The sequence below is a fragment of the Mustelus asterias genome, unplaced genomic scaffold (assembly GCF_964213995.1).
Source record: "Mustelus asterias unplaced genomic scaffold, sMusAst1.hap1.1 HAP1_SCAFFOLD_555, whole genome shotgun sequence".
Taxonomy (NCBI): domain Eukaryota; kingdom Metazoa; phylum Chordata; class Chondrichthyes; order Carcharhiniformes; family Triakidae; genus Mustelus; species Mustelus asterias.
The window spans coordinates 126,106-140,644 of record NW_027590505.1 but is presented as its reverse complement, the minus strand read 5'-3'; the positions used below and the strand labels follow the sequence as shown (position 1 = coordinate 140,644).

At 56.4% G+C, this 14,539-nt stretch overlaps 1 protein-coding gene across 1 annotated transcript in view; it reads right to left on the bottom strand.

The window, feature by feature from the left end:
* The window catches only part of LOC144487029 (uncharacterized), a 42,498-nt gene extending 28,214 nt beyond the window's left edge, over positions 1-14,284 (bottom strand). The window contains exons 1-3 of the mRNA XM_078205073.1: positions 14,129-14,284; positions 4,577-4,687; positions 3,432-3,581 (exon numbers count right to left, since the gene is read on the bottom strand). Of these exons, the coding sequence (XP_078061199.1) occupies positions 3,432-3,581; positions 4,577-4,687; positions 14,129-14,284 (417 nt within the window). The remainder of the gene's footprint in view (positions 1-3,431; positions 3,582-4,576; positions 4,688-14,128) is intronic.
* Between the last annotated feature and the right edge of the window lie 255 nt (positions 14,285-14,539).

Genomic DNA, 14,539 nt, shown 5'->3' with positions numbered 1-14,539 from the left:
CCCTGAGAGAGAGAGAGAGGGGACTGAGAGACACCAGTCAGTGTACAGATATCTCCCTGAGAGAGAGAGAGGACTGAGAGACACCAGTCAGTGTACAGATATCTCCCTGAGAGAGTGAGAGAGGGGACTGAGAGACACCAGTCAGTGTACAGATATCTCCCTGAGAGAGAGAGAGGACTGAGAGACACCAGTCAGTGTACAGATATCTCCCTGAGAGAGTGAGAGAGGGGACTGAGAGACACCAGTCAGTGTACAGATATCTCCCTGAGAGAGAGAGAGGACTGAGAGACACCAGTCAGTGTACAGATATCTCCCTGAGAGAGTGAGAGAGGGGACTGAGAGACACCAGTCAGTGTACAGATATCTCCCTGAGAGAGAGAGAGGGGACTGAGAGACACCAGTCAGTGTACAGATATCTCCCTGAGAGAGAGAGAGGGGACTGAGAGACACCAGTCAGTGTACAGATATCTCCCTAAGAGAGGGAGAGGGGACTGAGAGACACCAGTCAGTGTACAGATATCACCCTGAGAGAGAGAGGGGACTGAGAGACACCAGTCAGTGTACAGATATCTCCCTGAGAGAGAGAGAGGACTGAGAGACACCAGTCAGTGTACAGATATCTCCCTGAGAGAGAGAGTGGACTGAGAGACTGATGCGCGTCAATAAGCACATGGAATCAAGGCTTCGGTATTGAAGGCTTTAATAAAGTAACAAGGGAACTACTAACACGAATACACCAGTTCAGACTGAAGCGGTCCTGCCGGAGCAGGGGGTCTTATACCCTGCCACCGGAGGCGGGACCCCACTGGAGTGTGCCACGATAACTCTCATAACAGGTAAACACCCTAACCCAACAACATAGTACAACCCCCACAGTAACAACACCCTAGCCCAACAGTAACATAGTAACAAACCCCAGAGACACCAGTCAGTGTATGGATATCTCCCTGAGAGAGAGAGAGGGGACTGAGAGACACCAGTCAGTGTACAGATATCTCCCTGAGAGAGAGAGAGGGGGGACTGAGAGACACCAGTCAGTGTACAGATATCTCCCTGAGAGAGAGAGGGGACTGAGAGACACCAGTCAGTGTACAGTTATCTCCCTGAGAGAGAGAGAGGACTGAGAGACACCAGTCAGTGTACAGTTATCTCCCTGAGAGAGAGAGAGGACTGAGAGACACCAGTCAGTGTACAGATATCTCCCTGAGAGAGAGAGGGGACTGAGAGACACCAGTCAGTGTACAGTTATCTCCCTGAGAGAGAGAGAGGACTGAGAGACACCAGTCAGTGTACAGATATCTCCCTGAGTGAGAGAGAGAGGGGGGACAGAGAGACACCAGTCAGTGTACAGATATCTCCCTGAGAGAGAGAGAGGGGACTGAGAGACACCAGTCAGTGTACAGATATCTCCCTGAGAGAGAGAGGGGACTGAGAGAAACCAGTGATTCTTCAGATATCTCCCTGAGAGAAAGCGAGAGGACTGAGAGACACCAGTCAGTGTACAGATATCTCCCTGAGAGAGAGAGGGGGGACTGAGAGACACCAGTCAGTGTACAGATATCTCCCTGAGAGAGAGGGGGGACTGAGAGACACCAGTCAGTGTACAGATATCTCCCTGAGAGAGAGGGGGGACTGAGAGACACCAGTCAGTGCACAGATATCTCCCTGAGAGAGAGGGGGGACAGAGAGACACCAGTCAGTGTACAGATATCTCTCTGAGAGAGAGAGAGAGGGGACTGAGAGACACCAGTCAGTGTACAGATATCTCCCCGAGAGAGAGAGAGAGAGAGAGAGGGAACTGAGAGAAACCAGTGATTCTTCAGATATCTCCCTGAGAGAAAGCGAGAGGACTGAGAGACACCAGTCAGTGTACAGATATCTCCCTGAGAGGGAGAGAGAGAGAGAGGGGACTGAGAGACACCAGTCAGTGTACAGATATCTCCCTGAGAGAGAGAGGGGGGACTGAGAGACACCAGTCAGTGTACAGATATCTCCCTGAGAGAGAGAGGGGGGACTGAGAGACACCAGTCTGTGTACAGATATCTCCCTGAGTGAGAGAGGACTGAGAGACACCAGTCAGTGTACAGATATCTCCCTGAGTGAGAGAGAGAGGACTGAGAGACACCAGTCAGTGTACAGATATCTCCCTGAGAGAGAGAGGGGGGACTGAGAGACACCCGTCAGTGTACAGATATCTCCCTGAGAGAGAGAGGGGACAGAGAGACACCAGTCAGTGTACAGATATCTCCCTGAGTGAGAGAGGGGACAGAGAGACACCAGTCAGTGTACAGATATCTCCCTGAGAGAGAGAGGGGACAGAGAGACACCAGTCAGTGTACAGATATCTCCCTGAGAGAGAGAGGGGACTGAGAGACACCAGTCAGTGTACAGATATCTCCCTGAGTGAGAGAGAGAGGACTGAGAGACACCAGTCAGTGTACAGATATCTCCCTGAGAGAGAGAGAGAGAGGGGACTGAGAGACACCAGTCAGTGTACAGATATCTCCCCGAGAGAGAGAGAGAGACGGGACTGAGAGACACCAGTCAGTGTACAGATATCTCTCTGAGAGAGAGAGAGAGACGGGACTGAGAGACACCAGTCAGTGTACAGATATCTCCCCGAGAGAGAGACAGAGAGAGGGGACTGAGAGACACCAGTGATTGTTCAGATATCTCCCTGAGAGAAAGCGAGAGGACTGAGAGACACCAGTCAGTGTACAGATATCTCCCTGAGTGAGAGAGGGGACAGAGAGACACCAGTCAGTGTACAGATATCTCCCTGAGAGAGAGAGAGGGGGGACTGAGCGACACCAGTCAGTGTACAGATATCTCCCTGAGAGAGAGAGAGGGGTCTGAGAGAGACCAGTCAGTGTACAGATATCTCCCTGAGAGAGAGAGAGGGGACTGAGAGACACCAGTCAGTGTACAGATATCTCCCTGAGAGAGAGAGGGGACTGAGAGACACCAGTCAGTGTACAGATATCTCCCTGAGAGAGAGAGAGGGGACTGAGAGACACCAGTCAGTGTACAGATATCTCCCTGAGAGAGAGAGGGGGGACTGAGAGACACCAGTCAGTATACAGATATCTCCCTGAGAGAGAGGGGGGACTGAGAGACACCAGTCAGTGTACAGATATCTCCCTGAGAGAGAGGGGGGACAGAGAGACACCAGTCAGTGTACAGATATCTCTCTGAGAGAGAGAGAGAGAGGGGACTGAGAGACACCAGTCAGTGTTTAGGTATCTCCATGAGAGAGAGAGAGAGAGACGGGACTGCGAGACACCAGTCAGTGTACAGATATCTCCCTGAGAGAGAGAGAGAGGGGACTGAGAGACACCAGTCAGTGTACAGATATCTCCCTGAGAGAGAGAGAGAGAGATTGGGGACAGGTCGGGATACTTGGGAAGGATAGTTTGATGGCTGTTCCTTACCGCACTGGTGATTGTCTCCCTGGCGACGGCACCCTCTGTTTTTTTGTGAATGGCTTTGAGGAGTAGTGGATATTTGGTGAGCCGTTGGTGAGGTTTGACCAGCATGTCATTCAACCTCATCCTGTTGCTCTGTTTGTGTGTCTCTGCCCACTGTACAAAAGAGAGAATGCGTTAATCCCAACTCCAGTGGGTCCGAGGAGCTCCCGTATCGCTGTGGTCAGCGCAAAGCCTGAATTCACAGGCCCGAATGGCCCCAATCTCCTTCCAGGGATTAGTGAGCCGAAATCTACAGGCCCGATTGGCCCCAATCCCCGCCCATGGGTTATTGAGCCTGAATTGACAGGCCCAAATGGCCCCAATCCCCTCCCAGGGGTCAGTGAACCTAAATCTGCAGGTCCAATTGGCCCCAATCCCCTCCCAGGGGTCAGTAAGCCTAAATCTCCAGGCCTGATTGACCCTTGGGAGGGGATTGGGGCCAATAAGCCTAAATCCACAGGACCAAGAGGTCCTGATTCCCACCCAGGGGTCAATACACCTAAATCTGCAGGCCCGATTGGCCCCAGCCCCCTCCCAGGGGTCAATGAGCCTAAATCCACAGGACCAAGAGGTCCTGATTCCCACCCAGGGGTCAATAAGCCTAAATCTACAGGCCCAAGTGGCCCCAATCCCCTCCCAGGGTCAGTGAGCATAACTCTACAGGCCCGATTAGCCCCAATCCCCTTCCAGGGATCAGCGAGCCTGAATCTACAGGCCCAAGAGGACTTGATCCCCTCTCAGGGTCAATGAGCCTAAATTCACAGGCCCAAGTGGCTGCAGTCCCCTTGCTGAGGTCAATAAGCCTGAATCCACAGGCCCAAGAGGCCTTGATCCCCTCTCAGGATCAATGAGCCTAAATCTACAGGCCAAACAGGACCTCATCTCCTCCTGAGGGTCTGTGAGCCTAAATCCACAGGCCCAAGTGGCTCCAATCCCTGCTCTGAGGTCAATAAGCCTAAAAGCAAAGGCCACAAGGCTCCTGTCCCTCCTCCTTGCTCAGTGGCTGCTTGCAGAGTTACAGGGAGCGGGGGAGGGGAAGCGATTATCCTGGTTCGCCATGGGCCTAGTTAAATTGGCTGCCTCTGTTGGCCATGCTGGTGGGTACTTACCTTGACGTACATGGCGAACAGTTTGTTGTTCTGCTGGGTGATGTGGGTATACTGCAGACAGTGCGCCTCCGAGAGGCAGTAATGGACGTAGGCGTGGAACCGCTCTGGGAACTGTGGATGGGCGGGGGGTCGAGGAGAGAGAGAAGGTTCAGACATTGTTAGCATGTTCCTGTCCCTTCCCTCACTGACCCCTCACCCTGTCTGTTCCTCGACTCATCCATCTGCCTCTGCCAAACCATGACACCGCACACGACCCCTGTACCTGTCTCTCTCCCCCCTGACTGTCGGCCCCAATCCCCTACCAGGGTCAGTGAGCCTAAATCCACAGGCCCAAGTGGTCACAATCCCTTCCCTGGGGTCAACGAGTCTCAATCTACAGACACGATTGGCCCCAATCCCCTCCTAGGATCAATGAGCCTAAGTCCACAGGCCCGATTGGCTCCAATCCCCTCCCAGGGGTCAATGAGCCTAAATCCACAGGCCCGATTGGCCCCAATCCCCTCCTAGGGTCAGTGAGCCTAAATCCACAGGCCCGATTGGCCCCAATCCCCTCCCAGGGTCAGTGAGCCTAAATCCACAGGCCCGATTGGCCCCAATCCCCTCCCAGGGTCAATGAGCCTGAATCCACAGGCCCGATTGGCCCCAATCCCCTCCCAGGAGTCAATGAGCCTAGGTCCACAGGCCCGATTGTCTCCAATCCCCTCCCAGGGTCAGTGAGCCTAAATCCACAGGCCCGATTGGCTCCAATCCCCTCCCAGGGTCAGTGAGCCTCAATCTACACGCCCGATTGTCTCCAATCCCCTCCCAGGGTCAGTGAGCCTAAATCCACAGGCCCGATTGGCTCCAATCCCCTCCCAGGGTCAGTGAGCCTAAATCCACAGGCCCGATTGGCCCCAATCCCCTCCCAGGGTCAGTGAGCCTCAAGCTACATGCCCGATTGTCTCCAATCCCCTCCCAGGGTCAGTGAGCCTAAATCCACAGGCCCGATTGGCTCCAATCCCCTCCCAGGAGTCAATGAGCCTCAATCGACAGGCCCGATTGTCTCCAATCCCCTCCCAGGGTCAGTGAGCCTAAATCCACAGGCCCGATTGGCTCCAATCCCCTCCCAGGGTCAGTGAGCCTAAATCCACAGGCCCGATTGGCTCCAATCCCCTCCCAGGGTCAGTGAGCCTCAATCTACACGCCCGATTGTCTCCAATCCCCTCCCAGGGTCAGTGAGCCTAAGTCCACAGGCCCGATTGTCTCCAATCCCCTCCCAGGAGTCAGTGAGCCTGAATCCACAGGCCCGATTGGCTCCAATCCCCTCCCAGGGTCAGTGAGCCTGAATCCACAGGCCCGATTGGCCTCAATCCCCTCCCAGGAGTCAATGAGCCTAAGTCCACAGGCCCGATTGTCTCCAATCCCCTCCCAGGGTCAGTGAGCCTAAATCCACAGGCCCGATTGGCCTCAATCCCCTCCCAGAGTCAATGAGCCTCAATCTACACGCCCGATTGTCTCCAATCCCCTCCCAGGGTCAGTGAGCCTAAATCCACAGGCCCGATTGGCTCCAATCCCCTCCCAGGGTCAGTGAGCCTAAATCCACAGGCCCATTGGCTCCAATCCCTTCCCAGGGTCAGTGAGCCTAAATCCACAGGCCCGATTGGCCTCAATCCCCTCCCAGGAGTCAATGAGCCTAAGTCCACAGGCCCGATTGTCTCCAATCCCCTCCCAGGGTCAATGAACCTAAATCTACAGGCCCGAAAGGCCCCATACACCTCCTTGGTCAATGAGCCTAAATCAACAGGCCGAAGTGGCCCCATTGCCCTCCCGAGGTAAATGAACCTAAATTCACAGGCCCAAGTGACTAAAATCGCCTCCCCGGGGTCAATGAGCCTACATGCACAGGCCTGAATCCTCCATCCTTCACTCCTCCTCTCTGTGGGGAGGGGGAGGGGTAGGTGGGGGGCTCAGAAAGCCAGAGGTGAGGAGGCAGAGGTTTGTAGGGGGCTGGAGGAGGTTACAGAGATAGGGAGGGGTGTAGGGGGCTGGAGGAGGTTACAGAGATAGGGAGGGGTTGTAGGGGGCTGGAGGAGGTTGCAGAGATAGGGAGGGGGTGTAGGGGGCTGGAGGAGGTTACAGAGATAGGGAGGGGTGTAGGGGGCTGGAGGAGGTTACAGAGATAGGGAGGGGGTGTAGGGGGCTGGAGGAGGTTACAGAGATAGGGAGGGGGTGTAGGGGCTGGAGGAGGTTACAGAGATAGGGAGGGGTGTAGGGGCTGGAGGAGGTTACAGAGATAAGGAGGGGGTGTAGGGGCTGGAGGAAGTTGCAGAGATAGGGAGGGGTGTAGGGGCTGGAGGAGGTTACAGAGATAGGGAGGGTTGTAGGGGCTGGAGGAGGTTACAGAGATAGGGAGGGGGTGTAGGTGCTGGAGGAAGTTGCAGAGATAGGGAGGGGTGTAGGGGCTGGAGGAGGTTACAGAGATAGGGAGGGTTGTAGGGGCTGGAGGAGGTTACAGAGATAGGGAGGGGTGTAGGGCTGGAGGAGGTTACAGAGATAGGGAGGAATGTAGGGGCTGGAGGAGATTACAGAGATAGGGAGGGTTGTAGGGGCTGGAGGAGCTTACAGAGATAGGGAGGGGTGAAAGGGCGGGAGGAGGTTACAGAGATGGGGAGGGGGGTAGGGGCTGGAGGAGGTTACAGAGATAGGGAGGGGTGTAGGGGGCTGGAGGAGGTTACAGAGATAGGGAAGGGGTGTAGGGTCTGGAAGAGGTTACAGAGATAGGGAGGGGTGTAGGGGCTGGAGGAGGTTACAGAGATAGGGAGGGGTGTAGGGGGCTGGAGGAGGTTAAAGAGATAGGGAGGGGGTGTAGGGGCTGGAGGAGGTTACAGAGATAGGGAGGGGGTGTAGGGGCTGGAGGAGGTTACAGAGATAGGGAGGGGGTGTAGGTGCTTGAGGAGATTACAGAGATAGGGAGGGGTGTAAGGGCTGGAGGAGGTTACAGAGATCGGGAGGGGTGTAGGGGCTGGAGGAGGTTACAGAGATAGGGAGGGGTGTAGGGGCTGGAGGAGGTTACAGGGATAGGGAGGGGTGTAGGGGCTGGAGGAGGTCACAGAGATAGGGAGGGGTGTAGGGGCTGGAGGAGGTTACAGAGATAGGGAGGGGTGTAGGGGCTGGAGGAGGTCACAGAGATAGGGAGGGGTGTAGGGGCTGGAGGAGGTTACAGAGATAGGGAGGGGTGTAGGGGCTGGAGGAGGTTACAGAGATAGGGAGGGGGTGTAGGGGGCTGGGGGAGGTTACAGAGATAGGGAGGGGGTGTAGGGGCTGGAGGGGGTTATAGAGATAGGGAGGGGGTGTAGGGGCTGGAGGAGGTTACAGAGATAGGGAGGGGTGTAGGGGGCTGGAGGAGGTTACAGAGATAGGGAGGGGTGTAGGGGGCTGGAGGAGGTTACAGAGATAGGGAGGGGTGTAGGGGCTGGAGGAGGTTACAGGGATAGGGAGGGGTGTAGGGGCTGGAGGAGGTCACAGAGATAGGGAGGGGTGTAGGGCTGGAGGAGGTTCCAGAGATAGGGAGGAGTGTAGGGGCTGGAGGAGGTTACAGAGATAGGGAGGGGGTGTAGGGGCTGGAGGAGGTTACAGAGATGGGGAGGGGGTGTAGGGGGCTGGAGGAGGTTACAGAGATAGGGAGGGGGTGTAGGGGGCTGGAGGGGGTTACAGAGATAGGGAGGGGTGTAGGGGCTGGAGGAGGTTACAGAGATGGGGAGGGGGTGTAGGGGGCTGGAGGAGGTTACAGAGATAGGGAGGGGGTGTAGGGGGCTGGAGGGGGTTACAGAGATAGGGAGGGGTGTAGGGGCTGGAGGAGGTTACAGAGATAGGGAGGGGGTGTAGGGGCTGGAGGAGGTTACAGAGATAGGGAGGGGTGTAGGGGCTGGAGGAGGTTACAGAGATAGGGAGGGGTGTAGGGGTTGGAGGGGGTTACAGAGATAGGGAGGGGTGTAGGGAGCTGGAGGAGGTTACAGAGATAGGGAGGGGTGTAGGGGGCTGGAGGGGATCACAGAGATAGGGAAGGGTTTAGGGGCTGGAGGAGGTTACAGAGATAGGGAGGGGGTGTAGGGGCTGGAGGAGGTTACAGAGATAGGGAAGTGTGTGGGGGCTGGAGGAGGTTACAGAGATAGGGAGGGGTGTAGGGGCTGGAGGAGGTTACAGAGATAGGGAAGTGTGTGGGGGCTGGAGGAGGTTACAGAGATAGGGAGGGGTGTAGGGGCTGGAGGAGGTTACAGAGATAGGGAGGGGGTGTAGGGGCTGGAGGAGGTCACAGAGATAGGGAGGGGATGTAGAGGCTGGAGGAGGTTACAGAGATAGGGAGGGGTGTAGGGGGCTGGAGGGGGTTACAGAGATAGGGAGGGGTGTAGGGGCTGGAGGAGGTTACAGAGATAGGGAGGGGGTATAGGGGGCTGGAGGAGGTTACAGAGATAGGGAGGGGGTGTAGGGGGCTGGAGGAGGTTACAGAGATAGGGAGGGGGTGTGGGGGCTGGAGGAGGTTACAGAGATAGGGAGGGGTGTAGGGGGCTGGAGGAGGTTATAGAGATAGGGAGGGGGTGTAGGGGGCTGGAGGAGGTTACAGAGATAGGGAGGGGGTGTAGGGGGCTGGAGGGGGTTACAGAGATAGGGAGGGGTGTAGGGGCTGGAGGAGGTTACAGAGATAGGGAGGGGGTATAGGGGGCTGGAGGAGGTTACAGAGATAGGGAGGGGGTGTAGGGGCTGGAGGAGGTTACAGAGATAGGGAGGGGATGTAGAGGCTGGAGGAGGTTACAGAGATAGGGAGGGGTGTAGGGGGCTGGAGGAGGTTACAGAGATAGGGAGGGGGTGTAGGGGCTGGAGGAGGTTACAGAGATAGGGAAGTGTGTGGGGGCTGGAGGAGGTTACAGAGATAGGGAGGGGTGTAGGGGCTGGAGGAGGTTACAGAGATAGGGAGGGGGTGTAGGGGCTGGAGGAGGTCACAGAGATAGGGAGGGGGTATAGGGGGCTGGAGGAGGTTACAGAGATAGGGAGGGGGTGTAGGGGCTGGAGGAGGTTACAGAGATAGGGAGGGGATGTAGAGGCTGGAGGAGGTTACAGAGATAGGGAGGGGTGTAGGGGGCTGGAGGAGGTTACAGAGATAGGGAGGGGGTGTAGGGGCTGGAGGAGGTTACAGAGATAGGGAAGTGTGTGGGGGCTGGAGGAGGTTACAGAGATAGGGAGGGGTGTAGTGGCTGGAGGAGGTTACAGAGATAGGGAGGGGGTGTAGGGGCTGGAGGAGGTCACAGAGATAGGGAGGGGATGTAGAGGCTGGAGGAGGTTACAGAGATAGGGAGGGGTGTAGGGGGCTGGAGGGGGTTACAGAGATAGGGAGGGGTGTAGGGGCTGGAGGAGGTTACAGAGATAGGGAGGGGGTATAGGGGGCTGGAGGAGGTTACAGAGATAGGGAGGGGGTGTAGGGGGCTGGAGGAGGTTACAGAGATAGGGAGGGGGTGTGGGGGCTGGAGGAGGTTACAGAGATAGGGAGGGGTGTAGGGGGCTGGAGGAGGTTATAGAGATAGGGAGGGGGTGTAGGGGGCTGGAGGAGGTTACAGAGATAGGGAGGGGGTGTAGGGGGCTGGAGGGGGTTACAGAGATAGGGAGGGGTGTAGGGGCTGGAGGAGGTTACAGAGATAGGGAGGGGGTATAGGGGGCTGGAGGAGGTTACAGAGATAGGGAGGGGTGTAGGGGCTGGAGGATGTTACAGGGAGAGGGAGGGGTGTCGGGTCTGGAGGAGGTTACAGATATAGGGAGAGGGTGTAGGGGCTGGAGGAGGTTACAGAGATAGGGAGAGGGTGTAGGGGCTGGAGGGGGTTACAGAGATAGGGAGGGGTGTAGGGGCTGGAGGATGTTACAGGGAGAGGGAGGGGGTGTCGGGTCTGGAGGAGGTTACAGAGATAGGGAGAGGGTGTAGGGGCTGGAGGAGGTTACAGAGATAGGGAGAGGGTGTAGGGGCTGGAGGAGGTTACAGAGATAGGGAGGGGTGTAGGGGCTGGAGGAGGTTACAGAGATAGGGAGGGGTGTAGGGGCTGGAGGAGGTTACAGAGATAGGGAGGGGTGTAGGGGCTGGAGGAGGTTACAGAGATAGGGAGGGGGTGTAGGGGCTGGAGGAGGTTACAGAGATAGGGAGGGGGTGTCGGGGCTGGAGGAGGTTACAGATATAGGGAGAGGGTGTAGGGGCTGGAGGAGGTTACAGAGATAGGGAGAGGGTGTAGGGGCTGGAGGGGGTTACAGAGATAGGGAGGGGTGTAGGGGCTGGAGGATGTTACAGGGAGAGGGAGGGGGTGTCGGGTCTGGAGGAGGTTACAGAGATAGGGAGGGGTGTAGGGGCTGGAGGAGGTTACAGAGATAGGGAGGGGTGTAGGGGCTGGAGGAGGTTACAGAGATAGGGAGGGGGTGTAGGGGCTGGAGGAGGTTACAGAGATAGGGAGAGGGTGTAGGGGCTGGAGGAGGTTACAGAGATAGGGAGAGGGTGTAGGGGCTGGAGGAGGTTACAGAGATAGGGAGGGGTGTAGGGGCTGGAGTAGGTTACAGAGATAGGGAGGGGTGTAGGGGCTGGAGGAGGTTGCAGAGATAGGGAGGGGTGTAGGGGCTGGAGGAGGTTACAGAGATAGGGAGGGGTGTAGGGGGCTGGAGGAGGTTACAGAGATAGGGAGGGGTGTAGGGGGCTGGAGGAGGTTACAGAGATAGGGAGAGGGTGTAGGGGCTGGAGGAGGTTACAGAGATAGGGAGGGGTGTAGGGGGCAGGAGGAGGTTACAGAGATAGAGAGGGGTGTAGGGGGCTGGAGGGGGTTACAGAGATAGGGAGGGGTGTAGGGGCTGGAGGATGTTACAGGGAGAGGGAGGGGGTGTCGGGTCTGGAGGAGGTTACAGAGATAGGGAGAGGGTGTAGGGGCTGGAGGAGGTTACAGAGATAGGGAGAGGGTGTAGGGGCTGGAGGAGGTTACAGAGATAGGGAGGGGTGTAGGGGCTGGAGGAGGTTACAGAGATAGGGAGGGGTGTAGGGGCTGGAGGAGGTTACAGAGATAGGGAGGGGTGTAGGGGCTGGAGGAGGTTACAGAGATAGGGAGGGGGTGTAGGGGCTGGAGGAGGTTACAGAGATAGGGAGGGGGTGTCGGGGCTGGAGGAGGTTACAGATATAGGGAGAGGGTGTAGGGGCTGGAGGAGGTTACAGAGATAGGGAGAGGGTGTAGGGGCTGGAGGGGGTTACAGAGATAGGGAGGGGTGTAGGGGTTGGAGGATGTTACAGGGAGAGGGAGGGGGTGTCGGGTCTGGAGGAGGTTACAGAGATAGGGAGGGGTGTAGGGGCTGGAGGAGGTTACAGAGATAGGGAGGGGTGTAGGGGCTGGAGGAGGTTACAGAGATAGGGAGGGGGTGTAGGGGCTGGAGGAGGTTACAGAGATAGGGAGAGGGTGTAGGGGCTGGAGGAGGTTACAGAGATAGGGAGAGGGTGTAGGGGCTGGAGGAGGTTACAGAGATAGGGAGCGGTGTAGGGGCTGGAGGAGGTTACAGAGATAGGGAGGGGTGTAGGGGCTGGAGGAGGTTGCAGAGATAGGGAGGGGTGTAGGGGCTGGAGGAGGTTACAGAGATAGGGAGGGGTGTAGGGGGCTGGAGGAGGTTACAGAGATAGGGAGGGGTGTAGGGGGCTGGAGGAGGTTACAGAGATAGGGAGAGGGTGTAGGGGCTGGAGGAGGTTACAGAGATAGGGAGGGGTGTAGGGGGCAGGAGGAGGTTACAGAGATAGAGAGGGGTGTAGGGGGCTGGAGGGGGTTACAGAGATAGGGAGGGGTGTAGGGGCTGGAGGAGGTTACAGAGATAGGGAGGGGGTGTAGGGGCTGGAGGAGGTTACAGAGATAGGGAGAGGGTGTCGGGGCTGGAGGAGGTTACACTGTCAGAACAAAGAACAAAAGAACAAAGAACAATACAGCACAGGAACAAGCCCTTCGGCCCTCCAAGCCTGCGCCGATCATGTGTTCCTAACTAGGCCATCCGTTTGTATCCCTCTATTCCCAGTCTGTTCCTGTGGCTATCTAGATAAGTCTTAAATGATGCTAGCGTGTCTGCCTCAACAACCTTGCTTGGCAGTGCATTCCAGGCCCCCACCACCCTCTGTGTAAAATACGTCCCCCGCGTATCTGTTTTGAACCTTGCCCCCCTGACCTTGAACTTGTGACCCCTTGTGTTTGTCATTTCTGACCTGGGAAAAAGCTTCCAACTGTTCACCCTATCTATGCCCTTCATAATTTTATAAACTTCTCTTCGGTCGCCCCTCAACCCTCCGTCTTTCCAGGGAGAACAACCCCAGTTTACCCAATCTCTCTTCATAACTAAGACCCTCCATACCAGGCAACATCCTGGTAAACCTCCTCTGCACTCTCTCCAAAGCCTCCACGTCCTTCTGGTAGTGCGGCGACCAGAACTGGACGCAGTACTCCAAATGCGGCCGAACCAACGTTCTATGTAACTGCAACATCATATGCCAACTTTTATACTCTCTGCCCCGTCCAATAAAGGCAAGCATGCCATGTGCCTTCTTCACCACCTTCTCCACCTCTGCTGCCACCTTTAAGGATCTGTGGACTTGTACACCCAGGTCCCTCTGTGTGTCTATACTCCTGATGGTTCTGCCATTTATTGAGTATCTCCCCCCTGTATTAGATCTACCAAAATGCATCACTTCGCATTTATCTGGATTAAATTCCATCTGCCACCTCTCCGCCCAATGTTCCAGCCTATCTATATCCTGCTGTATTCTCTGACAATGTTCATCGCCATCCGCAAGTCCAGCCATCTTTGTGTCGTCCGCAAACTTACTAGTCAGACCAGCTACATCTTCTTCCAAATCATTTCTATAAATCACAAACAGCAGAGGTCCCAGTACAGAGCCCTGCGGAACACCACTAGTCACAGACCTCCAACCGGAAAAAGACCCCTCCACTGCTCCCCTCTGTCTTCTGTGGCCAAGCCTGTTCTGTACCCATCCAGCCAGTTCACCTTTGATCCCGTCAGATTTAACCTTTTGCACAAGCCTGCCATCGGGTGAGTGTGACTGAGATGTTGGCCAATCTGTTTCCAAATTGATTTATTAGTGTCACAAGTAGGCTGACATTAACACTGCAATGAAGTTGCTGTGAGAATCCCCGAGTCGCCCACACTCCGGCGCCTGTTCGGGTAACACTGAGGGAGAATTTAGCACGGCCCAATGCACCCTAACCAGCACGTCTTTCAGACTGTGGGAGGGAACCGGAGCACCCGGAGGAAACCCACGCAGACACGGGGAGAATGTGCAGACTCCGCACAGACAGTGACCCGAGCCGGGAATCGAACCCGGCTCCCTGGCGCTGTGAGGCAGCAGCGCTAACCCACTGTGCCACCCTGCTGCCCGTGCCAGGTTTTGGGGGGATGTGGGTTATCTCTCTCTCACCCTCAGCACGGGTGTCAGAGTGAATCCCCCCTTCCCCCCCCCCCCCCCCGGAACGCCCTGAACCACCGTGACCTCTGACCCCAAGTGTGACTGACCTTTGCCCGGGGCGACCTCTGACCCTGGGTTCCGTTGGGCGCTCTGCGATCTGACTGCGATTTGAGCGTAAGTTGTCTCCGGTTCGGCTGCGAGAGACGGAGGGAGAGAGAGCGTGAGACGGTGCGAGGGACGCGAAGGGTCTCCGGGAAGTACATGTGACGGAGGGTGACCCAGAGGACAACAACACAGCCTCGACGCACACACACCCCCTGAGCATCAGCCCCACACACACACACACAGAGACGTAACCGCAACGTAACCCGGTGCATCGTAAACCCTTCCTCCCCCAGCAACGCACACTTAGCACGGAACTGCCTCTTAGTAAAGACCTAACTCTCCCCGACACCCAGTCTAACATATAACAAGTAGATCTGGAGACTGAGCTGTAACCAGCACGTCGCTACGATGCA